The 16,955-nt window shown below is 34.3% G+C and overlaps 2 protein-coding genes and 1 pseudogene across 4 annotated transcripts; 1 reads left to right on the forward strand and 2 right to left on the reverse strand.

Moving 5' to 3' along the window:
• Positions 1 to 3,557: 3,557 nt before the first annotated feature.
• On the reverse strand, positions 3,558 to 5,816 carry LOC107460960 (ras-related protein RHN1-like; annotated as a pseudogene).
• Positions 5,817 to 8,002: 2,186 nt separating this feature from the next.
• On the forward strand, positions 8,003 to 8,523 carry LOC107461004 (chaperone protein dnaJ 49; the record flags this gene model as incomplete). Its single annotated transcript, XM_016079432.3, is given in 1 exon segment — positions 8,003 to 8,523. A coding segment is annotated over 1 exon segment (407 nt), but the record flags the coding sequence as incomplete, so codon positions are not given.
• Positions 8,524 to 9,620: 1,097 nt separating this feature from the next.
• Positions 9,621 to 15,748, reverse strand: LOC107461058 (mechanosensitive ion channel protein 2, chloroplastic). Of its 3 annotated transcripts, none has more exons than XM_052252859.1 (14): positions 15,536 to 15,748; positions 15,062 to 15,133; positions 14,901 to 14,960; positions 14,562 to 14,707; positions 14,033 to 14,165; positions 13,851 to 13,948; positions 13,663 to 13,776; positions 13,015 to 13,075; positions 12,549 to 12,698; positions 12,298 to 12,408; positions 12,024 to 12,191; positions 11,803 to 11,916; positions 11,093 to 11,149; positions 9,621 to 10,684 (listed from the first exon to the last, which is right to left on the reverse strand). In XM_052252859.1, the coding sequence occupies exons 2-14, from the start codon at positions 15,119 to 15,121 to the stop codon at positions 9,920 to 9,922; spliced, it is 2,037 nt and encodes a 678-aa protein (XP_052108819.1). In that variant the 5' UTR covers positions 15,122 to 15,133; positions 15,536 to 15,748; the 3' UTR covers positions 9,621 to 9,919. The 3 variants fall into 3 exon arrangements, with proteins under 3 accessions (XP_052108819.1, XP_015935000.1, XP_015934999.1); XM_016079514.3 differs by having other exon boundaries at positions 13,851 to 13,945; positions 15,062 to 15,221; positions 15,534 to 15,748; XM_016079513.3 differs by having other exon boundaries at positions 15,062 to 15,221; positions 15,534 to 15,748.
• Between the last annotated feature and the right edge of the window lie 1,207 nt (positions 15,749 to 16,955).

Raw genomic sequence — 16,955 nt, forward strand, 5'->3', positions numbered from 1 at the left:
TTAACTAAGTGGTAGCAATGAACAATACTCATCACAATTGAGAAGGATAACTAGGATAGAACTTCTAGTTCTCATATCTTGCCAAGAGCTTTGTTAGTTGTTAGTTCATTTTCATTGCCATTTACTTTTCACGCTTCTTATCCAAAATCCCAAAACACATCACAACCAATAATAAGATACTTTATTGTAATTCCTAGGGAGAACGACCCGAGGTTTGAATACTTCGGTTTATAAATTTAGGGGTTTGTTACTTGTGACAAACAATCTTTTGTATGAAAGGATTAGTGATTGGTTTAGAGACTATACTTTACAACGAGATTTCATTAGTGAAATTCTAAACCGTCAAAAATCCAATCGTCATAGACATCCACAAGAGACACCCGAAGAGGGGTGTAATTGTGCTATTTTTTATTTTCTCTCCATGGCGATCTTCTTTCTTTCTAGAATCTTTGTCTTTATCCCGAGAGATGAACCTGGCCTTTGAGGTCTCTCCTAATCGGGAGTTTCCTTCCATGTTGATGTACTTCTCCACTCGTTCTTGCACCTCGTTTAGAAACGTATGGTACTTCTTTGATATAGATTGACTAAAAGGCCCTTCTCGCAGGCCATTAATGAGGCCCATGATAGCGGCTTCTGTTGGCAGGTTTTGTATATCCAAGCAGGTCTTATTGAATCTCTCCATGTAGTTGCGCAGGGTCTCCCTCTCTCCTTGTCTGATTCCCAGTAAGCTCGGCGCATGTTTAGCTTTGTCCTTTTGCATGGAGAATCTGGCCAGGAACTTCTTGGCCATGTCATTGAAACTCGAGATGGATCTAGGAGGGAGGTTATCGAACCATCCAATTGATGTTTTTGTTAACGTAGTTGGAAAGGCTTTGCACCGAACTGCATCTGAGGCGTCTGTGAGATACATTCTGCTCCTGAAGTTGCTGAAATGATGGCTGGAATCCGTAGTACCGTCGTACAAGGTCATGTCTGGGAGTTTAAAGTATTTTGGGATTCTTGTTTTCATGATCTCTTTGGTGAATGGATCTTGCTCTTTGCGGGTGCTATCTTTGGGAGTGGAACGGCCGGCTTTAGTCTTGACATCGGCTTCAAGTTTTAGGAGTTTGTTCTCCAACTCCCGACGTTGCCTTATTTCTCTTTGCAGGTCCTTCTCAGCCTCTCGTTGGCGTAGAGCTTCTTCCTCAAGTTGTTTTAGCCGATCATGAAACGCATCCAGGGCTCCCTCATTTGGGGAGTTCTTTTTGTTGATTTGGGGAGTATCTTTTGGTGTAGTGTCCGCGTTTTTGTGCGACATTCTATCCTCTAGATCTGAGCCGTGGTCGTTGTCATGGTCGTCCACCATGGTGCTGGGATGACTTCCAGGTTCCCCGGCAACGGCGCCAATGTTCCGAGGGTTACCTGAAACTGTTGGTCGATCTTGGACGAGATCTTCGGTACTTGGTCGGAGCTGTTGTATCTGACCTGTTGACGGTGGCTGGAGCCGCTGTGTCCGACTTGTTGGACACGGTGGTGGTGCTAATCCTTCGTTCCCGGAGGGTGGGGTGTACCTGCAAGGGACTCCGATGCTTAAGTTAGTAAGGGTATTAAGTAGGTATTGAGTAGAATGAGAGTATGAGTTATACCTGGGTGCTCCAATGTATTTATAATGGCATAGAGTGACCTTCTTAGATAAGATAAGTTAGTTATCTTATCTTATCTTTATCTTATCTTTAATTGAGGTCATCTTATCTTCAAGGGAACCGCCCTTCTCTCTGTAGGCTTGGGCTGCCTTAGGATTTGGGGCGTGTTCCTCCATTTGGGCCCTCTATTGAGCCTTCCTATGATTTGGCCGACCTCTTTGAGAAGAGGTCGGGTCCTCCTAACCTTAAAGAGGTCGGTCACTTTGTCTGTAGAACATCCCGGGTCGGAGAGCTCGACCCAGGGTATGAATAGTACCCTATTCTGAGTATGTACCTAACAAGAATAGTGGTTTGGTCCCAATTACGTAGTACAATGATGTGGGAACGCCCACTTATATGATAAGTTCTGCTTCTCAACTAGGAGCATATTGTGGGATCAAGCTTTGCGTCGATTGCTAAGAATCCCGAATATACACGGTTCCACCCATAAGATACGTATGCTGGGTGTACACAGTTGAAAAACCATATTCGGGCTTGGTCTCAGATAATGTCGGGTTGCAAGTAGTCAATCGACGTGTGAGCTCACGGCCTGCATATGACAGACATGCATCATACTAGTTGTCGCATTTTCTCTGTGTTTATTTTCTATTTTCGGTGCTTTGTGATTTGTTTGTACTTACTATTTATTGTTGCTTGTTTACTAAAACAAACAACGACATAGTTAATGAGATATTGAGACTATGATAAACGAGTGAAGATTAGACTTTGAACCCAAGGTTAACATGATAAAACACACGATTATCTAAATCTCTAGAATTGTGCTGTGAGATCGATTTACGATTCATTCCTTTGCTAGTATCCTATTGGAAACCATAGGTTCTCACAACTTTCCCTTCACTATTCCTACAAATGGAGTCTATGGTGAGGATCGCTGGCATGGGAGTCCTGTTCATTGAATTATTTTATTTGTTGAAGATTATCAAAGACCTAGTTGTCGGTATTCAGTATAAAAAATATTTTATTTATAATTACGCAGTATATATAATACTGACAGTCTGTCCATCGATAATAAAGCGAGTTAGTAATATAAACGTGCGCCACCAAATGTTAGTGACATCTCACCTTATTATTGACGGTTGAGCTTCGGTGGCTTTCACCTTATGATACGCCTCGGAATGGTTATTGGTAACAGAGGTAAATGTAACAGTGTATTCTCACAACAGTACTATTAATTTGGTCAAATGTTTAAGCTATTCAGTGCATTAAATAACCACCTCTGCCTCAATGTTACGAAGAACCTCCACTTATTCTCTCTTTATTCATTTATTTATTTTTGGTGAGATTGCCTTTGACTATTAAGTCCATTTGTGCGATGGTGGTGGTAAAGAGAAAGCGATGATGATAGTTGTAGCAGTGAAAAATGACAGTGATAATGGAAGTAGCTATAAATGAGAGTTGGATGAGGAAGGATTTGAGTAGTGGTAAAGAGTTCAGAATTGGGTTGAGATAAAGCACTATAGAGGAAGCGGGAAATTGCGGTGGTTCATATAGGAATTTGCGGCGATTCTAATGAACTGTTGGTACAACCGTCGCAAAATAGGATTAGATTATTTGTAGTGGTTTAAAACCTTCACAATTTTGCTAACAGGTTTTTTAAAAAATTTGCAGCGATTTGTAAACCGCTACAATTTTGAAAGCAGTTTAAAAAAGTGCATATTGCAGAGATTTATAACCCCCCACTCCCACAATTTTTACATTTATATTAAAAAAAATTAGCTTCATAAAACTACTCAATTTTATTGCTTCTACATCTAGACAAACACAAAAATAAGAGCAAGCTAAAAATAGCTAAAATATCACAAGTAAAGTAATAACAAATTTAGTAATGACCTATTAAAGAACCAAATTAGATAATACACTAACAGCTTGATTCATCTAGCAAGTAGCAATTAATTGCTCTACAAACAATGACAATAATTTCTCCTGTGAGACTTCAGAAATATCTGAATTCAAATTTATGTTGTTTCTTAACAGAAGAACATTACCTGTAGTAATAAAATATAAAACAATAAGCAATAAATATGATATCTTCAAACAGAAAATGTAACATAAATATAACAACCTGTAGTAATAAAATATAAAACAATAAGCAATAAATATGATATCTTCAAACAAGAAATGTAATGTAAATATAGCAAGTAGCCTCCCTCTAAACTACAAGGCATTGTGCATGGTGTTTGCTATATCATATAAGAGAGATTCAAATTATTGCAAATCTTAGAGTCTCTAGGAAGTACTGTAGTACAAACAAAAGGATAAATATATAAGCCAAAGGGTAACATAAAGAGAATAGACTTCAACTTTTGTACAATGATGTGTCAACTACAAGGCTACACATAAAAGGGTCAAAGAATATATCTTACATCAGGGATAAGCTTTTAGTCATTTATAATTATTTTATTTTTTTCAATTTCACTTGTGATAATTATAAGTCTCTATAACCTGACAGAGAAGAATTTTAATGGAAGATTTCTGAAGACAATAAGAAAATTGTTCAAATAGAAAGTTCAAATGAAGATGACAATACTATTAAGATACATGGCAGAGCAAGCAGTTAAGGCATAGTGTATCAAAGATTTGAAAATAGTTTCGAAGAAAGTATCTTTTGCTAAACTAACATAGTATTTCTTTAATAATAAAAATATGGTAAATGAGATTAGCCCAAATAATATATTTCGTTTCTAGACCATGGTCTGGTTGTACAAAACATTTACACTAATGCAGCAAGAATTAAGATAAAACGTGAAAGGCTAAAGACCTAAGGGGGACATATTATGAACCAACTCTTCTAATCGTTGTTTGCGCAGCTAGGCAACACATACTTATATCTCTAGCCAGTTATATAAACACAAATTTTAAGCTCACTATCAGATGAAAATGAAGATGATTTTCATCATTATTTACCTATTTCATAGAAAAGTTCATTGATGTTCTCTGATCACCCGTCTTAGTAGATGTTTCAATGTAGAACATTTCACTCTCATGAGCAAATTATTTCCCTTCCTGCAATAATTTTAATTCATTTAAGTGGAAACAAAAACAATATAATGCGGTCAAGATCGTGGGTTTGGATCCTCTAAAGTGAGTAAACAATACCTCGACTTCAACCTCTCTATTTGGCTCCAAATCCAATTTGTTTGCCACCAATTCCATTACCAACTTATGGCTTCCTATAGACAGTGTTAAAGTTTTATTATAGTGAGACGGAGACAAGCATAAGCATTTGAATCTGAATTTACTTTTGTTAGTACAAATAGAACAACGAAAAAGAACAAAATGGAAGTTTTCAAAAGGAACAACAGATCAAGTTGAGTAAATATTATAAATTTGGATAGTGAATGATTTATAAGTGGCTAGTTTTGAATTGAAGTTAAAGTTTTTCATGACACAAGCATGAGTTTCAACAATGAGTTCTTGGGGTTAAAAAGAACATTGAGATTGTTGTAGTAATTGTCATTTCCAGTATTCTAAGGCATTACCATGTACTTGCAATTCTTCAACCCATTTTTTGGCTTTAACAAATGTATCCTGGGATTAAAAACAAAACAAAAAAGATAAGATATATATTAGAAAAGTTTTCATGAATTTTAGTAAAAAACTAAGACTAGAATTGTTGGATTCTTTTAAAATTAACTAAGCTGAAACTCTTACAATGCTTGAGATATCATAAACAACAATTATTGCTGCCGTACCATAGTAGTATATAGGAGCCAAACTATGGTATCTTTCTTGTCCTGCTGTATCCCATATGTCAAATTTCAATATAGCTTATGGTAATGATAATAGTAGTTTTGTGAAAAATGCCTATAATTAGTCCCTATTGATTTTTTTTTCTTTTATCGATGAAGCAAAACAATTAATGGATACAAAAAATAAGCAAAATCAATTTCAAAGTTCATAGAATGAAGATTCAGAACAAATCAAACCAAAAAGAACAAACCAGAAGTGAATGAGCAAAGTAGGAGAAAGGATGCACCAATAGATCTGAACCTGCAATGGGTGTGCGCCGTTGAAGGTTGGAGGTGATGGAGGCAGGAACCTATATAACTACAGTAAATTTGAACCACGCATAATGTGAGGAGATGGAGAGAAAATATGACAGACAAGACGAAACAGAAAGCCTGGTGTTGTCATCTTTGTCTGAATGAGCTGAAACTTCCCGGACGGTACCTGGGGGAAGAAGGGTTAGGGTTAGCAAGGTTTAGGATGTTTATTCAATGAGCCGAAAGAGGGAAAAGGATGCCTCTAATGGGGTTGGCAGCGTCAAAGGTCAAATTTGATGGTGGTAGGATGCTGTGACAGGAGAACCCAAAGGAGGAGGAGAGACATTGGAGCTGTGGTAACAAATGTAAAATGAGATTAAGAGAAAAAGAGGTTGAAGTATCGCCAAGCAAAGATAGATTAGCTTTGGTTTCTTAAAATTCACTGCAAAATCGAATCAAATAGTTGCTCTTCCAACTATCACCACCAAAACCGCCATAAAATTAGTAGATAGCGGCGGTTAGCAAATCAGCTGCTGATTAGTTGCCGCTATCTTCTATTTTTATGATAGTAAAGTAGGCTAGAAAGAACAATTTAAAATTTTTTTAAAAAATTTTGGAATTTTTTTTAGTTTTATCAATCAAAATTCAGCTTTAATAAGTACAAAATTAATTTATTCGTATAATTTATTTATCTTTTGTTCTTATCTCCTTATATAATTTATTATTGGAAACAATCATAAAGGGGCTCAATTTTTTTTTTTTTATTATGGATAAAGATGGTGTGCAATTCAGTTATATTGGTTATGTAGGTGTTTTTATTTGTATAAAAATATGTAATTGGACCATCCAATTACTTTGTAGGAGGATTTTTAATAATTTTTTAATATTAAACCAGAGAATCTGTTTTTTTTTATTGTGAATATTTTTTATTTCAAAATTCACAAATTGTACGTGGTCCGATTTTTACTCTTCAAAAATAAGTAAATTTAATTTTTACACTCTAAATTAAATAGGAGTAATTATTTAAATTAGTCTCCAAAAAATTTAAAAGCGAACGTTTTAGTTTTTGAAAAAAATTAATATACAAAACATCTCCAATATTTTAATCCGTCAGATAAATCAGTCTCCAATTTATTTTTCGGTGGAATAATTATCCAAATCTAAGGATTTTAAAATTAGACATTTTAGTCCCAAAAATTAATACACAGATCAATCCTAACATTTTTTTCGTTAGACATAACAGTCGCTCGTCTATTTTTCGGCATGTTCCATTAGATATAACAGTCGCTCGTCTATTTTCCGGCATGACCCACTAAATTCTTCAAGTGTTTATTAGAAAAAGAATATTAGTAGATATTATAATCAAATTAATTTTTAAAGTTAAATTAAACTTATTTAATTTCTAATATGGTATTTTTTTCAAAAAAAAATTTATTGAACTATCTTCATTACATACATAATTTTAAATCTAACAAAAATAGATGTACTGAGTCTCATATTCTCTTAAATTAAAAGTATATTATTGTAATTTATTTAGTTTCATGTATTGTTATTTTTATGTTTTATTTTTTTTATGTTGAGTATTTTCTAACTCTAAATTAGATATGTCTTTCATTAAAAAGTGGTCCAAATATTAATTATTAGAGAAGTGGTTCAATAAAATTATTAGAGATTATTCTACAAGAAACTGATCAAGGTTAAAACTATTTGATATTTTTATATTTAATATAACTTAGATTAATGTGTGAATTAGAAATTAAGTATAATCAAAGTTATTCTTCTATTTTAATTTGAATATCAACTTAATTACCAAATTATCAATTAACTCAAAAAACTAATTGAATTTCTACTTCATAAATAGACTAACATAACATACACATCTATGTGACACATATATATTTTTTTATTTATAATATGTGCAAAAATTACGTTAACAAAAAATATGTCAATTTTGAATTTTCCATTAGTGAATTACGTCAAAAAATAAAGGACAGATTCTATTATGTCTGCCAGAAAAAATATTAAAAATTAATTTATATATTAATTTTTTTAAAAAATTAAAATATCTGTTTTTAAAATTTTAAAGACTAATTTAAATAATTATTTTGTCATAAAATAAATTAAAAACTGATTTACTATTAGATTTAAATTTTAAAAATATTTTTATATATTAATTTTTTTTAAACTAAAATATTCACTTTTAAAATTTTAAAAACAGATTTAACTAATTACCCGTTAAACAGTATTAAAAACATTTGACATTAACACGTTTACCATCAATGAATCTGCAAAATACTGTTCCCCACCCAATATAAAAAATAATTTGCGTAATAAAAGTGCTTCTTTCCGAAGAGAGAGTTAGTTAGCATTTCAAACCGAGACAGTTGGCTGAGGTCCATCTCAGACAACAAACCTAACCAAACGAAACTGCAATAATTAAGAAAAAAAAATATGCAGAACAACGACAACAACAAAGAAGAAGCTGAACGTCTGATAGGAATCGCAGAGAAGCTTCTACAGAACCGCGACCTCAACGGCGCCAAAGACTTCGCCATCCTCGCCCAAGAAACCGAGCCCCTTCTAGAAACTTCCGACCAGATCCTTGCCATCGCCGACGTCCTCCTCGTCTCCGACGCCACCACCACCGATAACACCCCGCAATGGTACCAAATACTCCAAGTCGACGTGTTACACTCTCAAGACCTCCACGTCATCAGGTCCAACTACCGCAGGCTCGCCCTCCTCCTCCACCCTGACAAGAACCGCTTCCCCTTCGCCCAGCATGCATTCGCCCTCGTTTCCGACGCCTGGTCCGTCTTATCCGACCCGGCCCAAAAACTCGCCTACGATGCGGGTCTCCTAGGGTTTACGAAGGGTGTTGCTTGAGGTGCCAAAACGACAATTGCGAGAGGTCGTTTCACGGTGCTGCGGTTACTGCTATGCCGCCGTTGGTGCCTGGTGAGGAGAAGTATTATTGCAATTGGGGCTTCTTTCCGATGGGTTTTGTCTTTGAGAGCTTGAAATCCAATGGAAATGCTGCGCCGCAAACGGTGGCTTCAGATTGCATGCAGCAGCCGGTGCCAGTTGCGGTGGCGCCTGCGGCGGTTGATGTTTCGGGTAGTGTGGGTTCGCGGAAGCGAGGGAGGCCCCGGAGGGTGGTTTGAGATGGTTAAAATGTTATGGTTTTAAGTTGCGGTTAGTTTCAGAAAACATTTTCTGTGTTCCTTTTTCTTTTTTTTGGATGAAAACCAATATGATTTTGTTCTATTCAGGGAACATGGAAATCTGAATGCAATGTGGAACATTTTGTTTGTTTGTTTTGTAGTAATTGTTCTTTCATTGGTTGATAAATTAAAATGTAGCACTATTCTGTTCAAATCTGCTCCTACAGAAGCTGTTTAAACGTGGGTGTTTAGTGTTTACCATTTAGGAGTTTGTCATTCAGAATGAGTTTGAAAAGGGACATTCAAAATTTCTCTGTTTAGGTGGGTTTGGAAGCATTCTTAATGCTTACATTTATATAACATTTGACTTATTAATGTCAGTGTCTAGTTGAATAAGGCAACACTATTTGTAGTAACTACGAAAAGAATTCCCTTATAAGATATACATTCAACAAACCATAGACAATGGCTGTGCTTAAATCCCCATAAAGCTAAGAAAGCTGCTCAAGTTGCTAGTCATTGAAGCAAGGAATCACAAATCTTCAACTCTATTACCTTCTGAAACCAACGATCAAAACTATAGGTGATAACATATTCAATATGACTATCTAAATTTCTGGTTTAAACATTTTCAACTGGAGAACGATTTTGTTGATTAACCATAAATTTTAATGGTTGAATAAATCAAAGTACAAACTAAAGTCTGGTTGGTTTGATATGGCATTTGACCTTATGAAAACACTTTATGCTTCTATGAAGAGTTTTTGATAGCTCATGGTACCATCTGTGAGTATGTCATAAGCAAAAATGCTTTCTTTGCTTTGATGATATACAGAAGCTTCTAACTGGGGGGTGCAAATCCAGCAGTTATTTACATAAAGGGAGTTCTAATTAGGGGTGTAAATCCAGCAGTTATTTACATAAAGGGAATCAGGTACAAAAAATACAATGCACAATGCCAGCATAAAAATAACAGCTGCATCATTTTTGCACAGTTTAAGGAAAAAGGCTCTCTTATATGTTTAAAACAACACATCTAAACTCTGCTTATCCAGCTAATCACTCTGTTTAGCATTAGGAGACTATCCAGCTAATCACTCTGCTTAGCATTAGGAGACTTCTTACAACCCTTGTGATCCTTAATTCCACGAGGTTCACATCCTTTCTGCTGGATAGCGAATTCTGGAGGCTCTGCAGGGATAGGTGGACTAACTTTGTCGTCTATTTCAAGTGTCCGTTTCGCTCCCAGCAAGGCAGCATCAAGAACAATATTCTCTTTCAAGGAAGGAATAGTTGATGATGATGAGCCACCAGATTTATCTTTTTCTTCACCTTTCTTTGATGGTGAAGAGGTAACAGAATTAGTAGCATCTCCTCTGCCTGACTTCTTGGAAGTCAACAAAAATTCCGGTGATGTCTTGTTTCCTGCACTTCCTGCTTTTTCCTTGGGCTGCATGGATTTGGATGTCTTCTGGACCAAATTATCATGATCCATATTCTTGGTTTTGGATTCAGAAGGGTTAAATTTCTCGTTGCTGGAGTTTACGCTGGATGTGGAGGTTGATGGCCCTGCAAAGTCGTCATCTACTCTCAAGTCAGATGTCAAGGTTTCCTCAAACTTGTTATCCTTCTCGTTTGTAATGTTCGAATGAATTGAAGGCTTAACATTGTAAGGTGAATCCTTTGATGAGAATGGACGGTTAGCCTTAGCTCTGGAACGAGTGAATAGGTTCTCATCAAATGGATCGGCTTCTGAATCAGTGACACTGTACATCTTCTGAATTGTGCGGATAGGGGTCGCTAGTCGAGCTCCATGATGATCGATAACTCTGAGAAGATCCAAGAGAATAGCCTCCTGTTTTTATTACAAAAATTGCTCGTCAGTTACCTAAGTAAGCCACTTATCCGTAACTGATACTAAATGCCCCTTACCAAGGAATGCATAGAAGCAAAACTAATTGGAGACCATTACAGATGAGTTTTAAAGCATAACAGGGATTGAGAATACTATTACAATTGAGTTGAAAGAGCTGCATTACGAAACATCTATAGACATATGTTAAACTAGGTAAAAACTCCATGTAGTTGTCTTTATGTGAAGTTCGTAGTTGAAAACTATTAGATGATTTGATATGTTTGACTAAATTATCATCTAACGGTTTTTAACTATCAACTTCACATGAAGACAAACTGCATGCGAGTCTCCACCATTAAACCATCATGCTTTATGCATCAACAGCTGCTATAATCAATCAAGACTCACCTTAACTCGAAGGTACTCTTCGGAATGTGAAGTTTTAACAAAGCAAGATATTAATATCTGTAACAGAAAAAACCATGGCAGTTGAGAAATGAAAAAGGAGAAAATCAAGAACTTGTAATTAATTAGTAAGGCAGACAAAAAATAAATTTCTGCATATTCCAAAGTTCCAATGAAAGAAATGCTAACTAATCAGATGCCTTAAACATCCAATTACAAGATAAGATGTAAAAAGAACAGGAAGCCCAAGATACAATGAATAGAAACTTGAAAAGTTGCTCAGAGCGTAACTGGTGTAACTGGTGCTCAATAAGCATTATGATACATGTATGATTGTGAAGCAGAATTTAGTAGTCTTCAGCAATATGAACCAGAGCTGCTTAATAGTCTGTCCCAAATTATTTAAGATAAAAATTTAAGTCTTCTTTACCTATATATGTCAATTTATATTTAGTTAAAAATTGAAACTGTGTCTTTTCTAACTTGGAGATCATTCACTTGAAAATTTGAAAAGGCATAGGAAAGCAGAGCTTTTCATCCTAAGCTTGAGCCTTGAGGGCATCTTGCCTTAGATTATGCTACAAGATGCATCTAAAGATAAGCCTTGAAAATGCCTTTAAAAGCATATATTGAAGATAAACAAAGGAAAACAAGATGTGAACTTATGAGCTCAATTTTTCAAAAAACAATGGGCACAAAAAAAGGGTACCTACCATAAGAGCCTGATTTTCTGGATTGATATCCTCCAGAAAAACCCTTCTATGCAATCTTTTCTGCTCTATTTGAGGATTTTTAGCCAAAACCTTGCGCATATCAGCTAGGATATTCTGCATCAAAAAATTTAGTTAAGAGATTACCTTAGCTTTCACACAATGAGATAGCCAAAATAAAGTCCCTCAACAAGTTTTAAAGCAAGTAATCCAAGAGTGCTCACATTGATCTTGTTAACATCCAAGTGACTGATGGCAAGGTGAGTCTTGATGCGCCAATGAGATTTCTTACTAAGATTCCTTACAATGTTTACACTCAACTTCTGGTTAGGAATATGTACTGCTTCACAATCAGCACCTCTAACAATTGTTGGTGACCACCAGCCTACATGCTATAAAAAATATGGAAATTGGAAAATTGAATATATAAGAAAACAAAATATCATTTATAATAAAAACTATTCATATAGGGAAAATATATGAATAAGAGATTCCAACCTCAACTCTACCAGAAACCTCATCATCTTTAATCTTTGTTTTAATCCGCTCATTCACAACAAATGGTCGAGTTGTATGAATCATTATACTTGAAAGGAAGTTCATGAATATCTGAATGCATCACAGGAAGTGAAGTTAAAACAGCAGCAAACAAGAGAAACTTATTAAACTTAATATAAAGGATGATCCACAAAAAGCAAATGATAGGCTTAATGATTCTCATGAACAGTATTGGAGATCCTATAATATACCTCACGACCTGCAAGCGAAAGCAATACTGTGCCCAAACCACCAGCAGTCAACCATTTCTGTGTGGAGAATCCCAGCAACTCCATGAACAGTGACACAGCAGCTACCCATATTGCAGTATATACAGCTTTACCAGTAAAATCAATCCTCATCTGTCATTCACAACTTTCAGTGAGATTTGTGTTTACGCTTGAGGAATGCCCTCAAGAGTTGACAAGATGAAACTGAGAAAAAATGCCCTACAACACTGCTTTGTTTAGCCTGCATACTCAAAGTTATGTGTAAATCTTAGTCACATACAAATCTTCATTCACTAATAGTTGACTGCTTTGAAACTTCAGTTGATAACACAACTAATTTAAAGCTTCATTTAAGTGATCTCAAAAACAAAAAATAACTATATCATTATTGCAGCAAAATGTTATGTGGAGGATGGAATAATGATAAGGAGAAGAGAAAGAAACATACATTCCTTTCATCACTGGAGTCATTCATCTCCATACAACTTTTTTGTGCTTGCTTAATTAAGCTGAAAGAAGTAGTACATGCATATTAGATTATAATTGAAACAACACACCAGATTCCAAATGCATCATAGTAAGAACCAAAATAATTATTTTACAACTACAAGGCAACAATAAATAGGAATAATAATATTAAAAAATAACAAGATCAATCAAATAAAATGTGTAACCATTATCAAAATAAAATAGAATAGAATTATCTATGACAAGCAGATACAACCCAGCATTTCTCTGTACTTCCTATTTTTCCTTCTATACTATCTTAAATGTTTTAAATTTGCATAATAGTTTGTGTTTTACTTCGAGTTCAGATAACAAGAAAGGAAAATGATAATTCTACACCTAGATAGGTGTTTCACTTTATACACCCAATCCACCACCATTGATTTGAATGTGAACCCCACATACTTTTCCTCCTTCTATCTTCTCCATACTTTAATTTAATTAATAGGGTAAAAATTGAACATCAATCAAGGTGTGCAACTATCATTACCAAACAAGAAAGAGAAGCTTGACTTACAAAAGGTACAATATAATAGTAACTTGGTTAATATAACAATAATTGTGGGACATAATTCTGAGAAATATCTACCTTGAAGAACAATAAGCAAATGTAAGGACTGTTGACAAGGATCTTACAAAACTCAGCAGCCGTTGCTTCACAGCCTGACTGGTTTCTGATGGTAAGACTAATGGATCTAAATCCCTGAAAGAGTTTATGATATCATTAGAGTTCTTCAAGTTTCCAGTGGAAAAATACCTGTTGAACTATAAGATTACCTGCATATGAGCATAACCCCTGTCCATAGCAGCAAAGGTTGAAGATAAGATTTCATTAAATAACGCAAACTACTTTTCTTCCAACTTTTGTCAGTCTTCTGAAAACATGTCACTATGTCACCAAACAGGAAGTTAACTAATGCTGGCATTCGATTTAATTTAGACGAAGATTAGATGCTAACTTGCAGAAATAGAGTCCTGCTCAGGCACAGAAGTGGCTCTAGACCCCAGACAGCAAAACCAATGATACCAAGGGCAGGGATGAATTGATGTACAAATTGTACAATGGGTTTTCCTGATATAGTGCACTGTGGCCTACATTAATTTGAAAATAAATTAATTAAAAACGTAAGTATGTCCATAGAGATTGTGTTCTGCAATAGATAGGTGATAAAGGAAGAGATGCGCTGAATTCAGCACTAGATAAAACTCTATGCAAGCAGCATGTGTATATAACTGTCATAATAAATGAACTTAGTATCAAAAGTTCAAGCTTTAATCAAGTATTCTTGGGGTTTGATCAATTACCCAATTCTACCCACTACTTCTCAAAGGGAACCATAGCTCAGTGGCATCAGATGCCCAACATAAATCTCAAGTTCATAACATAATATGAAAGTGATGTTGCCATAAATAAACACATGGACATGTTTTCAATGAATTTGTGGAACTTTCTCTGAATTACTGGGAACAAAATAGAGAGAGAGGAACCTTGGTAAAGAAATAGTAGCCAAATTCCTGAGTGGAGCCTCACACCCTCCAGCTGGTATTAGTGTGGACTGGCACACCGAAACACATCGTAAGGGCCTAAGTGGGACATGTACTCTGGATAGGATAAGTGCAGAAGAATCCCGCCTCTGTCAAACAAAGTTCATCATCAATTTAGTCCACGAACAAAAGAAGGCATACATCTAGTACAATAACCATATAGAAGAAGTGGCGCGAATGAGAGTATCTCAAACTGGAAGGCAACAGGAATTCAGAAAAATAAAACTACCAACAATATGCATACACAGGAGATTTCAAGAAGCAAAAGCAGTAGGGTCATACCAAACACTCTGGCGAATGATTGATATTTACAAAACATAATCGATCTGCACACATGGGCTTCTGTAAAGAAATAAATAAAACTCAGCATTGTACATTAAAAGAAGGCAAACTCTTTAAGGAAACAAATCAAATCCAAATCAAATCAAATAATAACAACATACATGACAAAAACCGCAGCTTTCGATATTGCTATGTAGCCTATGTGAACCCGAATAGGCCATTGTTGAATGGAACTGAAGCCAAAGGTGATGATGATGGAATGAGCACAACATCATATAATAACAGTTTCAAACTAGTTTATCCTTTCAATCAGAAAAACAGCTGTAACAGAAAAAAGGAATTAGAACTGCATGAAAGAAAAAAAGTTGAACATAACCACCTTAGCAGACAAGAAAAATAGTTGTTTTATTTTTGCAAGGGAAGAAAAAAAGGGGGTAAAAATCCAAAGATCCATACTTTAGCAGTTTTATCAGCAACTAAAAGTCTAAAATAAGCTGAGAGATTTTCAGGTCAAACAAATTACTCAAAAAAGAGAAAATTAGATAAAATAAATAAACATGAGTAAACCTAAGTTCATGAAACCATCGATTATAAAGAGAGAAGTGAAAATTGATATGCGAGTTAGTTACATACACCTGAGTGATGCAAACGAAGTATGATTCTGAGTTTGCGATATTCCAAGCTTTGAGGGAAGAAACAAAAGGAAAGGAAGAAGGAATATTCCTCAGAACTAAGGCCTCTTGGAGATTGAAGCTTAGCACGAAAGAACAAACTCACACATTGGAATTGGAATTGAAAACGAAGTCGGCGCACACGTTATCGTTTCTGGCTTTGGCTTCGCACAGCATGAAAATGAAAATAGCGATGACATGGCGTAAAGTGGGATCACAAATAAATTGTCTGTTTTTTTTTAGAATAATTGTCTATTTTCTTTTTAAATTTTTTTATTTCAGTAGATATTTAAGTCTCTAATCATTTAAAAATATATTTAAATTTTTAATATTTTCAAAAAATTTGGACATATTAATTTTTTAGTGTAATTTGTTCAATTTTAAAAAATTTTTTATGTGTATTCATATCAATCAATTTAGTACAATAAAAGTCACGTTTAATATTTTTGTTGAATTAATAAATCTAAGTGAATATGAGAAATCAATATGTTGAAATTTAATATATTTTTAAATTATTAAGAACTTAAATATCTACAAAATTAAAAAATCAAAAATCTATTTACCATTTTTTCAAAATAAAAATAAGTGTTTTATAATATTTTTTCATTTTTAAGTCAATCATATTTTACAACAAGAGTCAATAGAAAAGTTTCCAAGAATACAGGGGGTTGATGCAACCAAAATCAGTTATCATTCTTCCTAGCATAGGCGTAATTGCTTAAGTAACATTAAGGTCAATTTAGAAAATTTTTAATATACTAACAAAACATGTATTATTTTTAGTAATAACAGTTACTACCTTTTGGAAAGAGAAAAAAAAAAAAACTCCCCAGCACAATCTGTATTAGGTAGCATTTGTTTTGAAGTACTGAAATAGATACAGAAAAATTAAAATTTAATATCATATTTGTTGATTTAGAGATTGGTACTAAAATTTTTGTCTTAATCCCAAAATTTCAGTATTTCAGTACTTCTAAAAATAGGAATACAGGAGATTAAAATTTTTAGAGATAAAGATTAAAACTTTAATAATATTTTATATCTAAAATACCTTCATTTCAATTAATTAATTCTAAATTTATCCTTTGTGTAAATTAAATTAAAATTTCATTCTTGTTTCAATTTCTATTTCTCACTTTGTACCAAATATAATACTAAGATTTATTTCAATCTATATCTCTTAATCTCTGTTTATCAGTTCCAGTCTTTTTATTTTTATCTCTTCACCAAACGCTACCTAAATGCATAGACTGTGTTATTGTTTTTATTATTTTTTTCTAAATATTTTTTTCTTGTTATCATATTTATATTTTGTCTCGGAGAAAATTTATAACAATATAACAATATATTTGAAGGAGAATAATTATGGAAAATAGTAAAAATT

Source organism: Arachis duranensis, chromosome 8 (assembly GCF_000817695.3).
Source record: "Arachis duranensis cultivar V14167 chromosome 8, aradu.V14167.gnm2.J7QH, whole genome shotgun sequence".
Taxonomy (NCBI): domain Eukaryota; kingdom Viridiplantae; phylum Streptophyta; class Magnoliopsida; order Fabales; family Fabaceae; genus Arachis; species Arachis duranensis.

What these genes read in the sequence shown, in the direction of transcription:
- LOC107461058 (XM_016079513.3), bottom strand. Translation starts at nt 15,175, where the DNA reads ATGATGTTGTGCTCATTCCATCATCATCACCTTTGGCTTCAGTTCCAT. An exon ending in TTTGCTTATTGTTCTTCAAG is followed by an intron (nt 13,076 to 13,662) that starts GTAGATATTTCT and finishes TACTTCTTTCAG; the next exon opens with CTTAATTAAGCAAGCACAAA. An exon ending in TGGATGTTAACAAGATCAAT is followed by an intron (nt 11,917 to 12,023) that starts GTGAGCACTCTT and finishes TTTTTGATGCAG; the next exon opens with AATATCCTAGCTGATATGCG.